The sequence below is a fragment of the Lissotriton vulgaris genome, chromosome 8 (genome assembly GCF_964263255.1).
Source record: "Lissotriton vulgaris chromosome 8, aLisVul1.2, whole genome shotgun sequence".
NCBI lineage: Eukaryota > Metazoa > Chordata > Amphibia > Caudata > Salamandridae > Lissotriton > Lissotriton vulgaris.
Window position 1 is genome coordinate 689489971 of NC_141696.1, and position 23724 is coordinate 689513694.

Sequence of the window (23724 nt, forward strand, 5' to 3'; positions counted from 1 at the left end):
TGAATTTCCTAACTCTGACCACAACACCTGTTACCGCTGAGGCATCTAGAAAATTGAACTCATAATATTTTTTTAACAGCACCACTTAATGTGTGCAGATCTTTTATACCTCGTTCATGATTACAACTACATCAAAAATACCTTACAGATAGCAAATGACAATATCTTGTTAATCCTTAATTGCTGAAACTAACATCTTTGTTAACAGGCACAGAAAAATATCAACATTCCAGCATCACATCAGAATATACATTTATTTTGAAATTTGCTTTCCAAATCCTATTTGTACTTCCAAAGCTAATAGCCCCCAGGTCTTTACTTTGTCTGTAACAAAGAATACATTACTCTCTCCCAGCTTACATTTGAAATTTCACTTTTTCATTCCTCTACCTTTTCTCTCATCCATCTTCCAACTCCTCATGAAATCCTTACAATCTGCCATGCCTCTTGCACTTATTACACCCTTACAAAATACCCTTTTTGTTAGGTTTAACACTCAAGCTACACATACTGTGGTTGAAATTGATCCCTGTTGCAAAATGCAGAACCTCTCTTTTAATTACTGTATTTTCTGGCGTATAAGACGACTTTTTAACCCCTTAAAATGTTTTCGAAAGTCGGGGGTCGTCTTATATGCCGGATACCACATTTTTACGAGTGGAAGCAACGCTCCACCGACTTTGAATTTGAAGCAAAGATCAAGTAGAACCAAGTCAGCACCCACGAACCCTCCAATATGGCCTCTGGGCTCTTGCTTCACTCGCGCGTTCACACTCCCTGTGCCGTAGCAGATTGTGGCACTCTGTTCGGGGCCCACCTCATGCAGTCTGGCGTCTTCTCTCCCAGATACTGATACTCCTTATATTACAATCCCCTCTAGCTGTACTACGGTATTTACCGTATGCGATTTTATATAGCGCGGACTTTACCCGAAGGTGTCTGCGCGCTTCACAATAGGACCGGTAATGATACATGAAGAGAAAATTACCGGTACAACAGAACAAATAACAAATACAAACGTTACCGGTACATGAATCAAAAATTGCACATGATTCGAAAATAGTGCACAGTCTCTTACAGTCCCGTAGTGCCGTAGTGCAGATGGGAGAGGGTCTCACGGGGCATTTCGGTATTTTCTCACTGCGTGTTCAGCCTAGAGACACAGCGGCACATACGCTGATCTGGCGTCTCTCTCTCCTTCCGATGTGGCCATAAACCTCACGTTCATCGGAAGGAGAGGAGCGTCAGTACCGTACGTCATCTCCTCAGTTCATGGGCATTGAAAGGGGACTGCAGAAGGTTCCTGCCGGCAATACAGTACCGGTACATAATGTTTGGAAGTGTTGGAAGTGGGGGTAGTCTTATACGGCGAGTATAGCACGAAACCTACATTTTATCAAGAAAAGTAGGGGGTCGTCTTATACGCCGGGTCGTCTTATACGCCGGAAAATACGGTATAATAAGTATGCAGTGCACCGTCTACTCAACATGGCCCTCTACTCACCTATATGATCTCTCATAGACTTGATCGTGACATTCTTCCTTAAATCCTAAATGCTGTGTCTACCACATAGGACTCTCTTTTCACAGATGTGAGATTGCTCATCTCATAGAACACACACATACATACATACACTCATTTAGAACTGCAGAGTACTTTTTCATAGGTAAGTCAAAACCCCTCCAAATCCTCCCAAGACAAACTATAGACCCTTACCCTTTAGTGACACATATAATCAAACAAACAGAACCTTTGATCATATCTCTAAGAGAGTAATAGAGCTATTACCTCTCGCCATTAATTCAGAAAATGTGTCAAACACATGCAGTCCCATGGAGACTTTGCATTTATACTCCTAATCTAAAACAAAAAAAAGGAGAAAACTGATACTTATTCATGGGGTACACAATTAGGAATTTATTCCTCATCCTGATTACTTCTTTCCATTTGAGTGACACTGTGTAAGCAATCTTCAGCTGTCTCCCACACAACCTCAGGTCAGCCATCGAATATAGAATAGAAATCTCAGTCCTGATGACTTCACATAATCTTGACCTCGAAGGAAATAACCTATCTATTCTCCAAGAATGCTTTATAATCTGTCTTGATAGCTAAGGCAAACTTACCAATGGGTGCTATTCATGCATCCTACTTCAGGACTATGTAAGATTCAGAGTAAGAAGCTATTCTCTACTTTCCAGTTCCATATTATCTATATTACCCATGAGAGGTACTTAAGCTTGTTAATTGACTCAGTGATCTCATGACAGAAAACCTTTTTGAGACCCAAATAACTTTTTCCTGGGAGACTTTAAGTATCATTTCAGTAAATTCAATACATGCCATCCCTCAATTTTCCTCATTCCGGTACAGCTATGAACACACCTAACTCTGATTAACCCATTGTCAAGTGAAAGGCTCCTTATAAAATCTCAAATTGTTTAGGCAGTATTTGTTAATTGTGAATGCCAAAAATCCCAGTGCACTTGTTGAATCCTTTCCTGATTTTAATTCTCACTCATTTGTACAAAATTCTTGGTCAATCAACAACCAAAAGTACAAAACAATGTATAAAAGGCTTAAAGGACATTAACGTAATACATAGGGAAAAGCTTTGAATTAGGCATCTTCAGACTTTGTAGGAATGTCATGCACATTTGGAATCAGCCCATAGTACAGCCATTCAATGACTGGAACTTCTTTTGTCATGAGTGACAACATTTTTCTTTTTTATCTCTGAGTCTACATTGGAAATTTATGAGCACCAAGACATGAAATAGTCCTTCTCCACCCATAACTATTACAAGCTGCACTCTGACACTCTAAACATCCGTTATGTGAAGATTAGGATGAAAGTGTAGTCCAGGAACATGGGATATAATGATGTCTGTCAAAAACCTGGAAAACAGCAACTGAAGTATTGTGAGACTAACATACCTGGACTGTTAAGTATGTAACAACAAATCTGTCATTCTGTCTGCCTATATCAGTACTGGCATTACATCATCATATGTGCACAAAGGACAATCTTATAAATGTGCTGTATATTGCTATGTAGAATCTTTATACAAACATTACTTCTACTTATTGCTAGGATAACACACCTATAATAGAGTGAGTGAGTTTGTGTGTGTATGGTATTGGGAATGGGCGATTGGATGAATGCAAGAATGAATTCATATTTAGATAAATGGATGCTTAATTCCATGTGCTCACTCTGCCATCCATGCACACACTCCCATTAGTCAATGATATCAGTCACTCATCTTTTCATTCATGAATCTGTTCATTCGCCCAGTGACCCATTCCTTCAAAAGCCCACTCTCCCATTGGCAATACCACACACACACACATACCATAATTAATAAAAAGGCACATTCAGTTATAAGCTGGACTAAGTGATTTTGCCATTGCTTGATAACTATTGTATTTAAGATAAAAACATGTTCAGAACTATAGAATTTATATTGAGTTTATATAGAGTTTATTTTCAGCTATGAATAGCTAGCTCACTTGCTCCAGCTGTACAAACATTGATAATTAAATCCTGAATTCTAAAAAGAATTGCCTTTATTCTGCTATGCAAATTACATGTCATAGGTCTGAAGGCGCATGAACAAACAAATGAAGTGTGTCTTGGACCGTTTGTCCACACACATTTTATCAAAGCACCCAGGAATATTTTATTTGCTTTAAGCTTAACTCTAGAGAGAATTACATCTCTGTTGTGATATGTGGTACTTGTGTAATCCACCATCTTTCCCGAGTAATACTCTGTGTGAAATAGTTTTGTTTTTTTACATTATATTACCCAAATATTCCAATAGGAATATGAAGTGTACCAATCTCCATACCAATACACTTGTTTTTCTAGGTAGTTTGCGTGCTGCATTGTAGAGAGGTTAGTAATGCCCTTGCCTCAACATTGGTTTGATTTTCTTTTACTTCATACCATTAAGTTTGGTACTATTTATCACTGAGTTTAGAATTTACCTTTTTGTTTTTTTCTCATTTTCACCTACTTTGCTCAAGGGATTGTATAAAATGATCCTATCTAGTGACAAAGAAGGTACCCTCTGGGTAATTCACTACAAATAACTTCATGCATAGTTTTAAGAAGCGTGTTGTAAAGTATTAAATACCCAACATATTACTGCACAAAAGAATTAAAAAAGCACAAGGTTAGTCTAGAATTACTTTTGAATAATTTGCATTGATAATTAAACCTTGTGCCAAGGCTGTGTTTGTAAACTGTAAGACCTGATCACCTTGGGGTGGTCTTCCCCACAAACATTTTATCAGACACAAACCTTCCTGTTTTATGCATGAAAGTTACCCCCTAAGTAGGCCATGGACAACCCAAAGGGCAGGGTGCAATGTATTTAAAAGGCAGGACATGTTGTCTTATGTTTTATTTGTCCTGGTAGTGAAAAACTCCAAAAGTCATTTTTTACTACTGCAAGGCTTAACTCTCCCATAAGAGAGCATTGGGATTACCTTATTTCATTTTACATGCAATTTCCAATTGGGAAGAAATAGGACCTCAAAGTCTGGTACCTCTGTAATTAAGTAAAAATTAATCTATGTCTAATTCATTTCGAACAACATGAGGTCAAAACGACCTCCACGGCCGAGTCTAATTCATTACCACAGTCATGGGTAAAATACTACCCCGATAAGCCATTTATGTAGTAATTGTAAATCAATGTATTTTCACTGTATTTAAACAGTGGTGTGATTCCATTAATGCCATCATCTTTAAACATCTACAGTCCTGATGATGGTCTCATTGACTTACAGCTAGAGAGACCAAAACATCGACGTAGTGTCCAATTTCCTTTAAGAAAACCATTGCAAAATGTGCTATTTGTAACCTAGTTCTGCTTTGTTAGACATTTGTAAATATTGTGTATAGGAATTGGACAGCCAACGCATTGACTTGTGGTCCCTCTGGATATATAAAATTAATTTGGAACCATGTTCAATGTGTTTCTGAGATTGATCTTGTGTGAATCCCTTTGTATATACACAATATACACTTTTAAGTATTAAATATTAATCTAAACATCTGCTCCTGAAAAAAATTAATCTTTAAGTAATAATTATTTTTCTGGACTGACTTGAATAATTGTTATTTAATTAGTGATGTCATAACTTGACATATTGAATTAAATAACATCTGATAAATGTATTTGTGCAAATAAATCCTTTGCGGGCACTCTTTTTTACTAGTTTACTTTTAGAAAGTTGGCATATTTATGCTTTAGCCATTTGGTGCCTGCTGTCTGTCTCTTATCACTTGTCCTGGGTGGGTTACAGTTAGGCTTTGTGTTTTACCCCCACACAGCCACACACAATGGTAAATTAGGTGTGACATGATGGACCCAGCCTCACTTACACCTGAATAGGCGGTGTGCTGTCCCCACAAAAATGGCTGCATACCCCCCTGTAGTGAGTCTGGAGCAAGGGCTGGAAGGGCAGGAAGGGAGGACCTCAATGTCCTTCAAAGGCCTGTCTTATAGCACAACTGGCTATAAGTATTAGACCTCAGACTCCTCAGACTCCACCACTTCATTACACTTCTGGACCTGTGAAGATGGCAAGAAAGTAGGACTGGTGTGCTGCTTAAAGGACTGCCACTATGCTGGACTGCTGTTTTGCTGTACTCCTGCCTTGCTATGCTGAACTTTTGCCTGGGGGAGGAGATTGGGCCTGTATCACTTGAACACAGAGGGACTCCGAGGGCTAGTTGGCTGGCCTTCTCATCTGAAGTCTCAGGGACAATAACAACTTCTAACCACTCTGCCTCTGCAACTAGACTCTGCCATCTGTGACTTTACCTTGCCAAGTGATGCCACTTCAGTACTGGACCCTTGGAAGTAGGCCAAGGTGCTTTTCCAGCGGAATGGACGCATTTTCTTTCTAGCCATTCATCCCCAAGCAGAAATGATGCACCTCCTCCGCTGAGTGGCGCATCTTCACCCACAATTGATGCCTCACCGGTACACTTGCCTCTGGGATCAACTCATGACCTTCGGAACTGCCAATGTGTGATGCTTTTCCTGGTACAAGCTTGTCACATCTCTCGTCAATGGCAGCCTCAACAATGATTCCAAATCCCCACATGGCAGCTTCACTGCTCATCAGGACCCATTTATCATCTCCACTATGCCTGTCATCCTCGATGCCAGACTTCCCATAGCAAACCCAGTCCACAGGATTCTCAGGGCCGATGCATCAGCACCGCCCACCATGGCCTCATCACATTTCTGAACTGACACATTGCCTGGGCTGTGCTACACTTCTTTTACACAGATCAATACGAGCGCTTCTCACCCAAGATTAAGGTTCTTTTGTTCAGCAGGCCTAACTGGGTCCCTGTAGCTGGCCCACGCTCCCTCAAGGTCAGCCTGAACTTTTGACTTTGTCCCAGCCTGGCATGACCAGATATCCCAAATAGCACTTTTTGCTTCTAAGCTCTATATTCCCCAATAAACTACTTGTTGGATTTTTGTAGCTTTGGTTTTGTTTAATTTAGTAAATTGAGTTCTATTTTTCTAAACTGGTATCCTTTTGCAGGGTGTTTTCACTGTTTTACTGTTTGAAGTGTTGCACACATACTTTACATATTGCCTGTAAGGTTAAGCCTGACTCCTCTGTGTCATGCTACCAAATGGTGAACACTGGTTAATATAGGGTTTGTCTGCCTCTTACCCTGACTAGGATTGTGGTTATTGCTTAACCAGGGCTTGGCCCCAGTCAACCAGTAACCCAATTTCTACCATAAACCACCTATCATTGAGTGGAAACAATGGGCACCAGAAAATTAATAATATTTACAGCATCTTGGCCAAAAGAGGTTTTGTTTTATTTAACACATTCAGACTAAGATACTTAGTGTCATGACATGATGACATGTGTCAACACAATGTCCCAATCAATGATCCAGCTGACATGCAATTCTATCTGCCTAAGTACTGCTGTGCATACCATTCTTTATTTTTAAGAAACCATAGGGTTGTCAAGGAGTGCGTCTTTTCAAATTAATAAAGTATCACCCCCAAAAACTTAATAGCAATGTTTCTCACGGTTGTGTATGATCCTAACAACAGATTCATTATAATGAACCTGTTTTTGAGCCCCCTCTGCAAAGTTATAATAATCATTTTATCAGAACAATGTAAATATCAAACATCTGTACTAAAAGCAAATGTTTAAATATATATTTGTTAATTTAAAGCGCTAGTAAGCATTGAATAGTCCTTGCAAATTAAAAGTTTGTGAATTATACTGATTCCTTCATGCCTCCTCATGTTTAATGTGGTAGTGACATGATGTATCGGACATAAACAAAAATGGGTTGATGATATTGGCAATCAAATGTTTTGAGCTAGCCATATTGCAACTGCTGATATGATGTATAGGACATAAACAAAAATGGGTTGATGATATTGGCAATCAAATGTTTTGAGCTAGCCATATTGCAACTGCTATATTCCAAATGTAACATTCGGTTAGCCCTGGGTGCTTTAGAAGAAAAATATGGAAAAAGGATTATATGGCTTAAGTGAACATTGCATTGAAATAACACAAAACCATAATGGATATACAATTTCTATTAAAAGGGAAAACAAATATGCTTCTTCTTATTTTGAAAATACCAGCTTCTTTTTCACTCTCAATAATCTTGTGAGGTAACCAACCAGATATTTTACAAGAATGTGTAGGACTCTTGTAATTTGTAAGTGATGTACAGTATGTAACATTGTTTTTAATATATGTTACCATTTCACATTTACACTTGGGAAGTTGTGATATATCTGCACAGCCTCATACATTGTGTTTGCAATGTCCCACCCATCTTCTAGATAATTGCGACACTTATCAATATCTTAATGTATTTAACACCATTGATGCTAGTGTTATTTTCTCCTGTGCTGACCTTTTGGTTCTTCCATTGTTCATGACGAGCTCAGCTCGTCATGAGTGTATGGAGGTGTACATCATGACGAGCTGAGCTCGTCATGAGCGTCGAAGGAGTTAAATACTCAAAATCATAACCTGCATATAATATCCATAATCAGACAGCTGCTGCAAAGTACTTGAATCTTCGTTTAACTAGTTGGAGTATTATGCTACATGAGGTTGAAATTTACTACAGGTGTCAATGATAGAGTTACACATTTGAGAACAGGTTACCTCGACATATATAAGATGTCTGCCCTAATCTATAATATTATTTTCTATACCAAGATCATTTTAATAGGTTTATCATTTAGGAATCAACTGCAAACCTTGAAAGTGGTAATGTTGAAATGCACTAAATAAAATGAAATATAAAAATGTTTTAAAAACTAAGACAATCTTCAAAGCCCCTACACTACGAGTAGCCAAAACATCTTAATAAGTATTCAGTATAGTGGGCAATTCCACAATTCAGTGTTGACGTGAATTGTCTCTGACGAAAACACATCAGACAATTTTAAAATCCATGTCTGAACATAGCCATTCTTTTCTGAATGTGATGGTTTATTAACAACTGTCCTTAGGTTGCTAATATATACCAAATTTTGGGCAGAAATAAATAATATAATGTTGGTTTATATTAGCAAAAGATATAAAAATACCATTCCAGGACTAAGTTGTACTTATTGTGCACCCATTTTAGATTCCTAAAAGCACACTTATGAATACCATGACTAGGAATGTACTTCTGTGTATTCTAGAAATATTTTACTTCAGATCCTCATAAAGAACAGTATATAGGAGCATAATCATATAATGCATCCCTTGGCCCACTTATTATATTATTATATTACCAAGGATACCCATAAGACTTATTTTCATAAAGATAAAAGCAATGCTCATAGTACACATTAGTAACACCAATGGTTTGAAGAGAAGCAAAGTGATTAAAATCCAGAACGCCCGTAGAACTTTCTTTTCCCTCTAATGCAAAATTTGGAAATTAAACAAAACAAAAAGATAAATTGAGAATTCCAAAACATAAATTAATGTAAGACAAGTGTTTGTCACCACATTAAATATGTACATTTCATTTGGTGTATTATAGCCTACCTTTTACAGGCATGCTGAAAATTCAGACATTGACTTCCTCAGATTGGATCATGCAGAAGAAGGTCCAAGCATAAGGTTTAGGATCAGAAAGTTCTGCAAATGTTCTCCAGTGGTTGAAATGGCAAATGCACACATGGAATGCAACTATAATTCATAGAATAGGTTAGCTGTGTATCCATTACTCGAGTAAATACACCTGGATGATTCATTGTGTTCATCAACAACTTTCCAAGGAAGTTGTTGGTAGAGCAGAAGCAGAGTGATCTGCCAGAAGTAACCCAGCTTCAGCTCAGTTTTGAGAGCCATGGTTTGAAGAAAAAGTAGCATTGATTATGTGTCAGGTATAATGTATGCAGGGTGGGCGTTCCCCCGTAAAAAGCCTTGTAGAAGTAGCATAGGGAAATCTATCAGATTTCACTGTGCCACTTCTAGGACGCCACAATGACGCAGGCACATTTAACATGAGACTTGGCCATGTGTAATGACATATTGCTGGCGTTGTGTCGTTTTTGCCAAACACTCCAGCAATGTGTCATTACTGCGCCTATAGATATGTCAGAAAACATTAAATTAAAGATTAAAGATTAAAGATATTCCTCCCCTCATGGTGTACCCCAGGGGTCAATCCTTAGTCCTCTTCTTTTTAATTTATATGTTACACCTTTGGCTTATGTTGCACAATGTTCTGGATTAAACCTTTATACTTATGCTGATGATTCACAAATTGTTTTTTCAAATAGATCCCACTGTTCCTTCACCTCTGCAAGCTGGCCTTAGCGAAATATCTGGATGGATGAATCGCAACCTGCTTAAGTTAAATGGCGGAAAGACTGAGGTTCTGGTCCTTGGAAATAAACCCGACCTCTGGAACCTAAGACATTGGCCTACTGCCATGGGTCCCTTACCTACTCCGTCTGAACATGTGCGAAATCTGGGAGTAATTATCGATAGGGGACTATCCATGAAAGATCAGGTCAACAAAGTTGCAGCCACCTGTTTTACCATCTTACGATGGCTACGTAACATCTTTTGGATACTCCCCGATAACACCCAGAGATCCGTTGTGAATGCCTTGAAACCTCTAGGTTGGATTACGGCAACGTGCTCTACCTGGGGTCTGCCAAGGCCAGCACACGGCGCCTTCAGCTGGTACAAAATGCTGCAGCTCGGCTTCTCTGTGGCTGTCGGAAACGTGACCTTATTACAGAACGCCTGAGGGAGCTGCTTTGGCTCTGTGTTGAAAACCGGATAAAGTTTAAAGCATTGAGCTTTATGCATAAGATTAAAATTGGATCAGCTCCCCTTTACCTTCAGGCCCTTGTTAGCCCTTATCTTCCTGCTCGCTCACTTCGTTCCTCATCCCATCATTTCTTCAATGTACCGAAGTTTAGACTCACCAGAATGGGCGGTGGTTCCTTTGTGAACTTAGGACCCAGACTGTGGAACTCAATTCCCTTGGCCATTCGGATGGAAAACTGTCATATGCGATTTCGCAGAGCGGTGAAAACCTGGCTTTTTGATCTCTAAATCTTCTGCCTGGTGTCTTGTGCCTCTGTCTTTCAGCGCCGGGAAACCCTTATGGGTAGCTGTCGCGCTCAATAAATTCAATTAATAAATAAATAAATAAAAAATAAATTAAATATGGTGCATCCATCGTGTCACGAGGAGGGCGCAGTGAAACTGTTGCATCACTGTTTTCACGCATCAATGCAACAGTTTTCATAAATGAGGACCATGATGTCTGAAATAGAGAGATTTCATTGATGTTTGATCTTGCTGCAGGATACTGACACAATTTACGGCCTCATTACGATGTCGAGCAGGAAAGCCTCGTCCCAACAGTCGGAATGTCCTAGACTGTGTCAGAACCCTTCCAACTGACTCGGTCGGTTTACAATCTGCCTGACTGATTACGATGTTTGTGGTCGGAATGTAAACCTCGCGAATCGTATCCGACTGGCTCTCAGAGAATGGAGCTCTATGGACAATGTTTCTGATCGACTGATTATGATGTCTATTTCCAACAGCCTTTCCGAGTTAGCCTTTCTGACACATAAAGGCTGTTGGAAAGTGACTTTGGGCCCCCTAGCAGAGCCCTCTTCATCCGGTTGGGGGCCGAGGGGGTACCTAAGGGACTGCCTGTAAAACCCTGCATTGTGTGACTGGAACCTTGGGGTGCTTGTCACAGGGGCAGGGTTTTACACACATACACAATTTCCTCATAGGAGCCTGAATTGTTGGTCATAACACGGGCTACCATATGAAACAATAGGATTCCTACCGAACAGTGTTCCGTTGCACTGTAATCGGTTAGGCGAAACCGTCGACTGAGAGTCAGTCAGTTCTCGAATCCGATACGGTGTCAGGCGGAAAGTTTACGCTCCACATCGTAATGAGGTCATTAGAGTCTGAGAAGGAATTGATGGGTCAAAAACGTAGAGAAAGAGAAAGATGGACTAGTAAGAAGAACTCTTAATTTGGATGTTGCATTTGCTAACCACTGAGCTCTGTAATGTTATGCATTCCTTTCATTTTATGTTTTAGTTATTTTGCTACACTTATGTTTTGCCATGCTAAATGTTTGTATCATATTGAATTGAAGCATTTGTATAGTACTTCATATCTCTTACAAAGTTGCAAAGTCATCTGATTCTCAATTACTCCAGGGCACTGTTTCAGTAGTATGTGGTGGCAATGATGTTTGTTGCTGTATGGCATATGTGGGAGATGTTGATTGAGGTCAGTAAGGTCAGAGGCAAGCTCCAAACACGATGCAACGGGTGGTGCTGCACTTACGCATTACGTTTTGTGAGAGTATGATGTTACGGTCAACAACTATGTTATGATATAGGGGGATGTTTAACTGTTGTTATGTGCATGCATTTTAAGGGCATTTGTACTCTATAAATGTACTTTATGTTTGGTTATTTATGTCTGCTTTGATATGCATGGTTGTATTTTGTTCCGCAAGTTTATACATGGCTATGTTATGTTAGTTTAAACCCTATACAATCTTTATATCTGCCATGCCACTAGTGGGGCCATACATGTGATAAGAGTGAACACTGGGGATGTTATTGATGGCATAATGTAGTACTGTTGGTATACGGAGTCTTTAAAGCAGGATGAAGGGCATGTTATGTTATGTTGTCTTGTGTTATTTAGAAAGTGGTTTGTGGTCATTTTAGTGATATGAATGAGCATTAGGTTTGTATACTTCTTTTAGTGGTGAAGTTATGATGAAGGGTCTTATTAGTGGTATAAGAGTTATTTGGTTTTAGGGTTTAGTAAAGCAGGTTTATTGCCATTATGTTATGCTTAACTGAGAAAATATATACTATGTCATGTTATTTTGCAATCTTATGCTATTGTATTTTATGTGTTGTATTAACTATTTAAAAGTGTCTTTGTATACCTGCTGGTAAAATCATTTTAGTCTATCGAAAGTGCATTGGGCATGATCCATTGTGTAGGGATGAGCTTACGAGGGTCCTTATTGCCAGTGCAAGGGTGATAATCGGTTTTGTAAAGTAGCCCACTGTTCAGAATGGTGTGGGAGCTAATGATGCTTCGAAGCTTTTCATTCGTTTGATTAAAGCATGTTCTCTCACTTTGGTGACTGGTCTGAACTATGGACAGTTGATTGAGGTTAGGTAGCAGCATTGTGTGCAATGTTTTAAAGCTTAGTAAAGAGACATGACTATTGGTAGTGTAGGCGATGCTGGACTGGCACACTGATTTTCTTCACCATCTGGATTATTATTTTTTTTTGCATTTTATAATTTGGTCAATATATAGTTCCACATTTTTTTGTTGTTACTTCATTAATGCAAATTCATGTGAATCATGCATAACAGAAATCCATAAGATATCCATTTGAAATGTGCTTTGAATAATCATAAAACTGTTTCTATTTATTCTTAGGAGGCTTTATTTCTTATCCATGAACTCATGGTTGGAAAAGATTCCCACCACTGCTGCTTCTATCTTTAGTGCCAACACCCACTTACATAAGACAGATGGAATAATGTCTCTTGAATGCCAACATAGCTGGATTCTTATTATGTTCATTGCATTAAAAAAAGTCAAATATGTTCCAGAACTACCTCTATCATAACATTAAAATATATTGTGCTTACCTTAACATCATTTCAAAATACTTCACCCAGATATTCGTCCACTCTTAAGCCATACCTTCTAAAGCTGAAATCAGTTGAAAACATCTGTACTGCCTTGCCCAAAACATTTGCACTTACCCATATATGAATCTATACACACCTTCAATTTACTCTATGCAAGATGCAACCAATGCTTCAGAAAATATTGTTGTTTCTTAAGTGCTGATGTCTTTAAGACTTTATGAAGCAGCTTTCCACCCAGTTTCATCTGTTTGAATATATCACAAGCCAGCATAATAATTTCTTCTGATTTATATTGTATTTAAAACCTTCCTGATTTTCTCTAACCATTTTTTTACCGTTATTAAATCTCATACCCACACCCAAGAAACAAATCTACATCCTTTTAAAGTTGTTTGATGGTACGGAGAGTACTGTCATTTGTGTATCGGGGTAAACTATCTTTATATGTGTATACGCACTTTGAGTGACATGCTGTTGGTGGTGTCTGGTTTTTAAAGTGAGGAGTTAGGCTTATTTATTAGAATATCAGGGCACTGTAAGGTGGTATGCATCAGTGATACCTCTAGAGACATAGGCCCAGATTCATCAAACAAAAATCCGCTCGCAAAGAGGCAGATTCTCAGAATCTGCCCCTTTGCGAGCGGTATTTTTGCATTTGGGATGCATCATCCCAAATGCAAAAATCGCAATTTTAGAAATCGCTAAATTGCGATTAATTGCATTTAAGGAATCTCAAATTGAGATTCCTTAAATGCAATGCATGAAAGTTTTTAAAATAGTGAAATCGCTAATAGGGCACGCAAATTACCATGAAGTACAACTTCATGGTAATTTGCAAAAACTTTGCACTAAAGTGCATTTTTCAAAGATTCATGTTACGCAAACCCACGTGCACATATCAATTTCAGGGGTGCAACAGGGTGTCCTTCGGACACCCCTGCACCCTTGAAATCGCAATCTCAATTTGGAATCGCTAATTGCGATTCGCAAATTGAGATTGTCTTCCCATTCATTCCTATGGGCCTCTAGGCCCATAGGAATGAATGGGGAGGTATTCCTTAATTGCGACTCGCAATTTGCGACTCGCAATTAATCGCTATTTTTTAAGTGATTTCTTGATGCATTCCATTTTGCAATTCCTTAATAGCGAATCGGTATTTTTGGCTACTGAGGAATCGCAAATTGGGTTGTTGATGCATCTGGGGGTATATGGCTTGATCAGACGCCTGTCCTCTTCAAAAGAATGTAATTGAGTTCCATTTCTTTGTAATTATAAAACCTGGATAAACAGCTAAAGGCAACACAGTTTATGTTGTGTTTTATAAAGGTAACATTATTATAAAATGCACTTACTCTAATATTTGCCTAGTAAAATGCAAAACACATGCATGACAATGACTGAAATATATGGTCTAGTATTGAGAATGTACAAGTTGGGTTGGTCACAATCAAAATTTCTACGCCTATCTTGAAAAATTCTTATTTTAGGAACTAGGTGCATGTACACAGTTCTATGTAGTTGATGTATGGGGTATCTGCATGTCTCTTTCTGGAGCAAGAGTGGAACAACTGGTAAATGGAATTGAGAATAAAAATAATTATGGGAGAATGTTCTTCCTTTTCTTAATTTCCCTCCATGTTCCCATTCCTTTCCTTCCTTCCCTCCTTTTTGTTTAGATTTACCTAATAAAATGCAAACATAATTACAAGATGCGGATGCCATGTCCTTTTAAATTCCTTCAGATCATATTTCAGATTCAGCTATGCAGCCATTTGTTTGGGTAAATTGTTGTCCGTTATCTCTGTGTACTCTTTGTACCCTCATCCCATCAGTGCTCCTACATTTCCCTACAAAAACAAATAATATAAAAGTGCATATACAACAATAACATAGTGCAAAACAATTTTATTAAGATACGACAAAGGCTTTGAAGCGATTATTTCTTGTAATTACATTGAGCTGTCAATTGTTACTTTTAGCTTTCGGGACAGTGTTATTCAATTTAATATGCTAATTGTACTTCTATCAATTTTAAGCAGAATACAAAAAACAATAGTCCAGGAAATATGGATAAGAAGCTTTCAAACAGAAAAACAGCAGAATAGTTGTAATTATATATTGTGTTACTGTGCAAATATAAACTTTGAAAAATATATTGCCTCTATTGTGGATGGGTAAAATGCTTTACCAAGTGGAGACAAGTTTGAAAAATTGCCCCTTTTGCAATGGGTAAAGCACCTTAAATAAAATGGCAATAGTCAATAATTTTTAAAGGTATCCATTTTATTTAATACATTTTTTTCATTTAAAAAGTTATGATTTTTGAACTGGGATTTTTCTCTGATGGGAACAAAATTGACTTTGTGTCTAGTAGCATGTTTTGAAATTAAAAATCATTTTACTATGAATATGAAAGTACTTGAAGTAAACCATTTATAACGCCCTTAACATGTTCCTCTTGGGCATTTCTTAGTGTCCTGCCCTTTTCCCCCTTTTTCTGCTGAGTAGATACTAGTAATAAGCTATGAGTATACATCAGCACAAAAATAGTAATCGACTAAAGAAAACTCCATTTTACTCTGCTAACACCTTCACCGGTCCAGAAACGATCTGAACCATAGACATAAGTATTTTACAGTGCTCGTTGTCATTGTAGTCTTTATTCTTTGATGTTAGCAATCTTGGGACTTTCGAACACATATCTTGTTTAACAACCAGTGTAGTTGTCAATTCTAGATGCAGGATAGTGTAGATGTCCATACTATTCCGGATATATCTTTATGCCACAGTCATATAGGCTGCTACTATTGGCTCCTGTCCATTGAGCAGCCTGTCTTCCATTATTAATACATTTACAAATTACAAAATATATGAGATGTATCATACTTGTTTTTTAAAATAGAAGAGTCATGGAGAAAAACAAAAATCCATGTTAATTGGGGTGATTAAGTGGCTATGTGTATAGTAGTTTCTATTTTCTACTGCAGGTGGAGAGTGTTTAATCAAAATACACTTTGGGGTTGGGTGAAACTCCAAAATTTCTATTAAACTATGGATAGAGAACATAGCAGTTAGTGGCAGAAATGAAACTGTACACAAACTCATATTCTCACTCACTCATTAACTCAGCCACATACCCACTGACTACACTGTGAAACCTGTTGCTATTATGTCTTGACTCAGGAATTAAGCATAATCGTTGCATGCACATAATGTCACCCAATGTAGAAAAATACAACAGATAGATATCAAACTTTTTTTATGTTAAAAAATAAAATAATCCACGTAGGTCCTCATTGAGCCCTTCATAACAGATGCACTTATGTTAGCATAATAAAATAGAAACATAATTACGATACAGTTGCCATGTCCTTTCACAGTCATTCAGAGTATGTTTCAGCTTCAAAATACAGTTGCATGTGAATAGGTATATCAAGGTTACAAAAACACATCTCTATTTGGCACATGTTTCTGACGAAGGCAATACAATGTCTTGTAACCACATTTATAGATAATCTATTTCTGACAAAGAATTCTCATCGGTTAAAGGTCAGTAGATGCCATTATTGCAACATAGATAAAATAGGGATGGGTAATTGTAAAAACATTGCAGGAGAGACATTTGATGCAGGAAAGACATTCAGAAAGCAAACCCCAAATGGAGCATCAGACAAGAAGATATATAATCCTTTAAAAAAAATAAGTATTCAAGCAAAACGCAGTGATGCAAAAGTCAGAAAGAGGGGATAGGGAAGACTGTATGGATGCAGACGAAAAAAGCTGAATCACCATATGAAGCCTTGTCTGTAATATTCCGAACAAATACAGTGGTAGGTCTACCTAAAGTAGTAGCAGATGAAACAGAAATGGTGATAATTACCAGTTCCTCTAAGAAAACAAAGTCAAAAGGCTGTTGGCAAATACAGAAATAGGTAATGCCTGAAAGGCTAGCATTCCTTTAAGGCACTTAGGACATATGTAGAAGGCAGTCAAAGTTAGTTATTTAACTGAGACTATCTCCAAACTGTCATCCTGTCACAGGTCAAGTCCTGTCATTCATTGTTTGCTATCCTTATCATTCAATGTGCATCTGGCAAACTATTCATGTAACATACAAGATTGAAAGAGAAATAGTTTGTCTCTCCTCTAGCAACTCTGCACAACCACACGTTAGAAACTGGAGATATTATTGAAGGCTGGAGACACATCTTTAAGCAACATCACAGAATTAAGAGAGGCCTAGTGACTAACACCTTTCATACCCATTGTCCTTATTAAAATCTCACTGGAGAGTTGAAATCAAGGACATGATTGTAGAGTATCTAGAAATAGAATGTATAATCTCCTGCAACATGATTTACTATTTGATATTTGGGATAGACAAAAAAGAGTCTATTTGTGGATCACCATATAATGTATATAATACCTGTGATTTAATAATTCTTCAAAATGTATTTGACAAAGCTTAAGAAGGTAGCAAGACTGAGTTTGGTGTTTTAGAATGATAGGCTTGTTTTGGAACTCAAAAGGTTAAAGGTAGCTCATTGTGTCATTATTGGATTTAACTGGCATTAGAAATTACACACAGGTTTTGGCTCTATGTGGGAATTTTAGTTGTCTTTGCATATTCAATGACAAAGGAGTTGAACCAGTACTTATGATTCTTTCTAAAGCTCAAAAGTTCTTTTTCCAGGCTATAAAGAGTTGTTAAGAAGAGTGCAGACAAGACTATATTTTCAAACTTGTTTCTAATACATTTGAAACACATGTTTTCTGGAAATAAATATACCAGAGGGGCTGCTGTTCTGCAGACTATTAAAGAGAATGACTCTTTAAAATGTAATTTGTAAGCCCCAGACGATCACTGCTACTGTTTAACATGAAGGTGGTATATTTAACTAATTATAGTTTTAGATTTCTTATGAAGATATCTAGCTCTTTAAGTAATGTTCCAGTTCTTGAGACTTAACTGCCAGAAACATAAAACAGTTCATAAAGAAGCTATGATATTTGGAAATGATTCCCCAATTTTCTCTACCATATTGCTCAGAAAAGATTACATTAAAATTATGGCTGGGGTTAAAATGTCAATGTTTTGTAAATAGGTTGGACTGCATGTCATCAATTTATGGATTAGTCCTAAACTCCGTCTAATATTGAAAGATAAACTACAAATGATATTATCCAAATGTAATTCATTGGCAGCCACGTGTTCTTTGCTTTCCTTGTTTTTTCATTACACAATGAGCGATACTTCATCAAACTACAACATTATTTGTTATATTTATCACCTTTAAATTATTTATTTTTCCCTATCGTTATTGTTTTTCACACATTTGATGGATAGATACAGCTGCCAAGGTTCTTTTTGTTGTTTCTTTATCACATAAATTGTGGCCTCCATTACTTCTAATCATTAAATGCTTATAAATTCTTATTCAAAATTACTTTGAAGAAGCAGATCTATTTTAAGCAAGTATACTGCCAATGCTGCTTGGTTTAAAGGGTAACCTCTTACTACTTCTCTTCAAACCATACATCACAGAATAGCAAACCTACATTTTTAAGCATTACGGTCACTAAAAGAACTGAGTGGAGCAATACAGTAACCGTCTTCTGGTAAATATATATTAAAAAGAAAACAAGAAAATTATATTCACTGAAAAATAAGTTTAAAAGAAGGTGTTTGTGGGTTTTTGAGGAGAAATTTCAGAATTAAATCACAAATATATCTTCATTGAGAGAGTGGTGAAGAGTTGCAAAAGCTTCCTTAAAAGCAAGACAATTGAGACATAAGTAATGGTTTGAAAATGTGGTTTGGACAGGGCTGCTGGAGAAGTATCTGTGTGATTGGAAAGGTAAAATGTTGTAGGCTGGTAGGGTCTGTGATGTTGGGGGACAAAGGACTGCAGATGAATTTACAGTAAGTGTGTCTTTTATTAACACTCAACTCTATATGTCTAGTTTTTCCTTGGCCCTAAGCTCTAGTTTGTCTGATAAGTACAGAATAGAACTAGAGCAATTGAAAAATATATGGTGATTCAAACTTCTGGTACTATAGGTTTGACATGCAGGTTTCCAAACAAGAAGGGAAGTGCAATATAGATGTTAAAAGCACAGCATAATTAATAGTTTTAAATCAATTAGTGAGATTGAACTTATCTAAAATTCATCCCTTGGTATTAGTAACGAATACGAGTTAGGGCTTTTGGTATCACTTAGGGATGTTACTAATGATCATGAGCAGCTCAGAAATATACCCACTAACAATTAGTATTAGTCATGGCTATATCTCTCAGTGCTGCTATCTGCAGTCAAGCCAACAAAAGACAAGATACATTTCATGGCATAATTGCTGCATGTCATGCAATTCAGCTGATCAGACCATCAAATCTGGTGAAAATGGAACTTTGTAAGGTAAGCTGTTCAAGAGTGCAGAGGTTACTTAAAGACAATTTTTTAAAAGCATAACACGGAAATTCATATGCTGCTGAGATGAAGCACAGACAAGCATCGCAGAGATAATCTATGGCTAGAATGATGGTGTATGACTTATGATTAAGCATTGTTACCTGCAGAGCAAGAGGTTTCCATCTCATATTTTTCAGTAAGGCTGGCGCTGAGGTAAGCATGCTCTGAGGTCGCTTTTTCAAAGTTAAGATAACACCACTCTGGTCGTCTCGTAGTGCATTCACCAAATTTTTCAACTGCCACCCCACCTGGTAACCAGCAAAATTATTACAATATAATTGAGGCATAGTATGCAAAGTTTAAATGCCCCTCCCCTTTTAACAATTTATAGATTAAAGTTTATGCGTAACATTATAGGACACGTGCTCTAGTTTAATATTTGTTTTGTTTCAGGATTAGAACTTTAGACTGTATGTGGTGAATTGAATAGATTCAGAATGATATCCTTTTTATGACTTATGGCTCTTAGACAATCTTTGTAGAAGTAGGGCAGCAGAACTACTCAAATCTTTGCTTTTCCATGTTTTGCTTCTTTTACCAGAACATCACCTTTAAAACTCAAGGAAAGTTAAGCCAAAAATAACCCATGACCAATAATCTTAAGAAAGATGGTCATCCAAATTGGGACTCATTTGGCAGACCACTATTTCCATTAATTTACCAATCACAACTATGAAATATATTACATGACCCATGTAGAAGAAAGGCAAACTAAAAGTTAGGCCTGGTCTCTCAGCCAATCAATGGTAATAGTCTTGGTTTCTTGTAATTCAGATGCATCACTGTATGCATGCTGTCTTTTCACAGTGTCCAGAAAGGCTTTCAGTACAGCTGGTCCAGCCCTGCCCGTATAAGGCATACTAATGAGGGTTCTATGTCAAAATGTAGACTAAAACAATATTGTGCTGCTAGAATACTGAAGCAAAACATAAAGGCAAGTGTGGTTTTACTATTCTTAACTTCATATTAATTTACCTTGAAAATATATATATATATATATATATGTATATGTTACAAGGTACATACACATGGAGTTAAGTATAATAAACATGTACAAACTCTTACCTCCATGCCATTCCAGTATCTATATTTTTGTGATATAGATATAATATTCTTGTAGTACTATGTCTAAATGTGGATATTCTGGCACCAAATTAAATTAGAGGTATTTCAGTGTATCCATTAAATAACCCTTACACTCTCTCTGAATCTGTTTATTGTCCTTAACACCAGGCCCGCAAACAGGACAGACAAATGGTTAATGTTGAGACCACAAAGAGGGTTTGGCAGTATTCTTTACAGCACCTATCCCTCAAAAACCCGAATATCCAACAAATTCACAACATTGTTGGAAGACAGTCCACCTTTGGAAATTGCACTAATGTTGCACTAAGATATACAAAAAAATGAAAAGTTTATTAATGGTGGGCAGAGTATGATACTAAACACACAGAAAATCAATGGTAGGAAGAACAAGGTGATAGACAACTTACTATTAAGGTCAATGCTAACATTCCATTTAGTCAGAGTGGTGGTATCATATCATCTACTGAGGTCAAACAGAATGTCCTTAAGATATTTTTGACATGCAGTCATTCAACTTGTTTTACCATTTACCACTGCTTTTCAATGTATTTAGCATTAGACCATATACATCAATTATGAGGAAGGTCACAGAAACTGATATCCTATCAAAGATTGAATGTTGGCATGTAGGAACTAATCTGCAGTTGAAAATATGGCAAGAGGAACAACTGGAGACAAGTGTGTTATTTCATGTCGATATATTCTGTGTTCTACATGCACATAAACTACGACTATGATCACATGAGTTTAGTCTACAAAATATTTAATTATAGTGAAGAACTCTGAACTACATTAATGAAATAGGATCCATCACTCCATTACTCTAGTTAAAGGTGGAAGCTATATGTTGGGTTCACAACTAATCTGCCATTTGTTTCATTGACTGATTCATTAATGCAGTTCAAGTGTGGAGCAATTTAATTCCAAGATCAGTAAATATCTAGGAAGAAAGCAAATTTAAGAGTAAATACTTGAGAATTAAATCATTTAATTGAATTTAAGTTAAGAAACATTCTGTTAAATTCAAGTTGATTAATAATGAAGGGCCACTGGTTATTTCTTATTTGCTTTGCTTTACCCATCATTTTAAATTGTATTCTCATATGAGACAATATGAGTCCTGCTTTATGTATTATATTAAAGCATGAAGATCTCAATGAGGGCAAACTCATATTTCTATATAGCACAAGCTTGCTAATGATTTGTGCAAAATTCTGTCATCATTATTACAGCTGTGGACAGATCTTTCAACAACAGGAATACTTTGGTCAAATCAAAAACGTTGATTTCATGAGCATTTGAAATCATGAGCCATCAGCATAGTAGATTATTCGGATAGCCATATTGAGTACACATATATACAATGGGTGTGATTCAAAAAATTATAATTCACAAAATTACATTTCCACAAAGTTGAACAGTTTATGACTTTTTCTCATTCACAAAAGTTTCCAAAAGCATGCCATAATTACTAAACCTGTCACAGTTTACAGGTGTATTCCTGGGAACATGATGTGACTTCCCCTTTTATTCATTTTTGTGATTTCCTAAAGGTGGAAAGTCAGCACATCTGTGACATGGCATATTTGACAATTTCTTTCCTGTTTTCAGATTGGAAAATATGTATTAATATTTATCATAGTCCCCTAAAATTCCACTAAATTGTGGGTGGTGATGCCCCCATCCTGCTCTGGAGAGGAACTTGCCCCAGGCATTGCCTGGACTGTCTTCAGAGTATAAAAGTGTCAGAAAGGTGTTTGTTGGAGACTAAAAATGAATGTATTTTTGGCCGTTCACAACCCCTCAAGGCTAACCAAAGGTTTGAAAGGCCCATTCCTTACCATTTGTGTGGGATTTACTTCAGCCTAATGTAATGTGTTCTTTGTTTAATGTGGCATAGGATTAAATGGATTTATGAATGCAAGGTTACAGTCTGCCTCTGGAATGCAGATTTACAAGCACAAATGGTATTGTGAGTAGGGCCCAATTAATATGATTGGGAATCGTGTCATAAGAAGGGCCTGATTTGAAGTTTGGTTGACAGGGCATTGTATCACAAATGCAATGAAGTACCCAGTCTGACAAACTCTCAGTGTGCCAGGGCGGACCCTACGTTTTCCATCAACACAGACCTTGTTGGCTCGGTCATGGAAAAGCTTCCTCTGATGGCCCCACGGAGTATGCAGCTGTCAGAGGAAGCACATTCCACTGCATGTCCCATGTAGGATGAGTTGTGCAACATCATTTTTCTTCTGCGCATTACTGCCAAAAAAAAAAAACCTCCACACCTCGGAAGGAACCTGTAGGATGTGTGGGTCATTGGTGTTTTGTTTTTTTAACAATTTTGATAGACTACTGATAACACTGACAGCGGCCACCCACCACATTTTCTTGCTCCTTGAAGGAACTGCTGTCTCAGCAGTTCCCTTCAAGATACAGATATGGCCGTTGGGCTGATGTTCAGCTCTAATTTTGATCAACTGCAGTACGTCAAAATGTCAGAAGTAATTTCCAGTGGTTCCCTGATGGACTAAGTACATTTGTCAAACCGTAAATTGGGCCTGAATTGGTATTCTGAAAATATAGCATTCATCTTGCCCTAGTTACTTGATTTTGGACACTCCTGGTTTAACAAGAATTTGTTTTCATCAGGTACCAAAATAATGTTTCTAGTAGAGTGGGCTGTTGAAACTATTTGAAAAAAATGGCACAATGCTAAAGCACCTTCAGAGCAAATTGCCAATTATCTGCTGACCTAAAATTACCGGGGATGCCCAAAAATGTAAAATGAAAATATGTATACAATAGACCGCTAACAATTGAAAACAAAAACGCCAAATATGTGTTGTGCCAAGAGCCATGACAGTTTTATGACTTTTTCTCATTCACAAAGGTTTCCAAAAGCATGCCATATTAACTAAACCTGTCACAGTTTACAGGTGTAC

The 23724-nt window shown here is 37.3% G+C and overlaps 1 protein-coding gene across 2 annotated transcripts in view; it reads right to left on the reverse strand.

Moving 5' to 3' along the window:
- The window catches only part of CNKSR2 (connector enhancer of kinase suppressor of Ras 2), a 1783347-nt gene that overhangs the window by 729240 nt on the left and 1030383 nt on the right, over positions 1-23724 (reverse strand). For both annotated transcript variants that reach the window (XM_086934554.1, XM_086934553.1), the window contains one exon: positions 19795-19941. In XM_086934554.1, coding sequence (XP_086790680.1) covers positions 19795-19941 — 147 coding nt within the window. The remainder of the gene's footprint in view (positions 1-19794; positions 19942-23724) is intronic.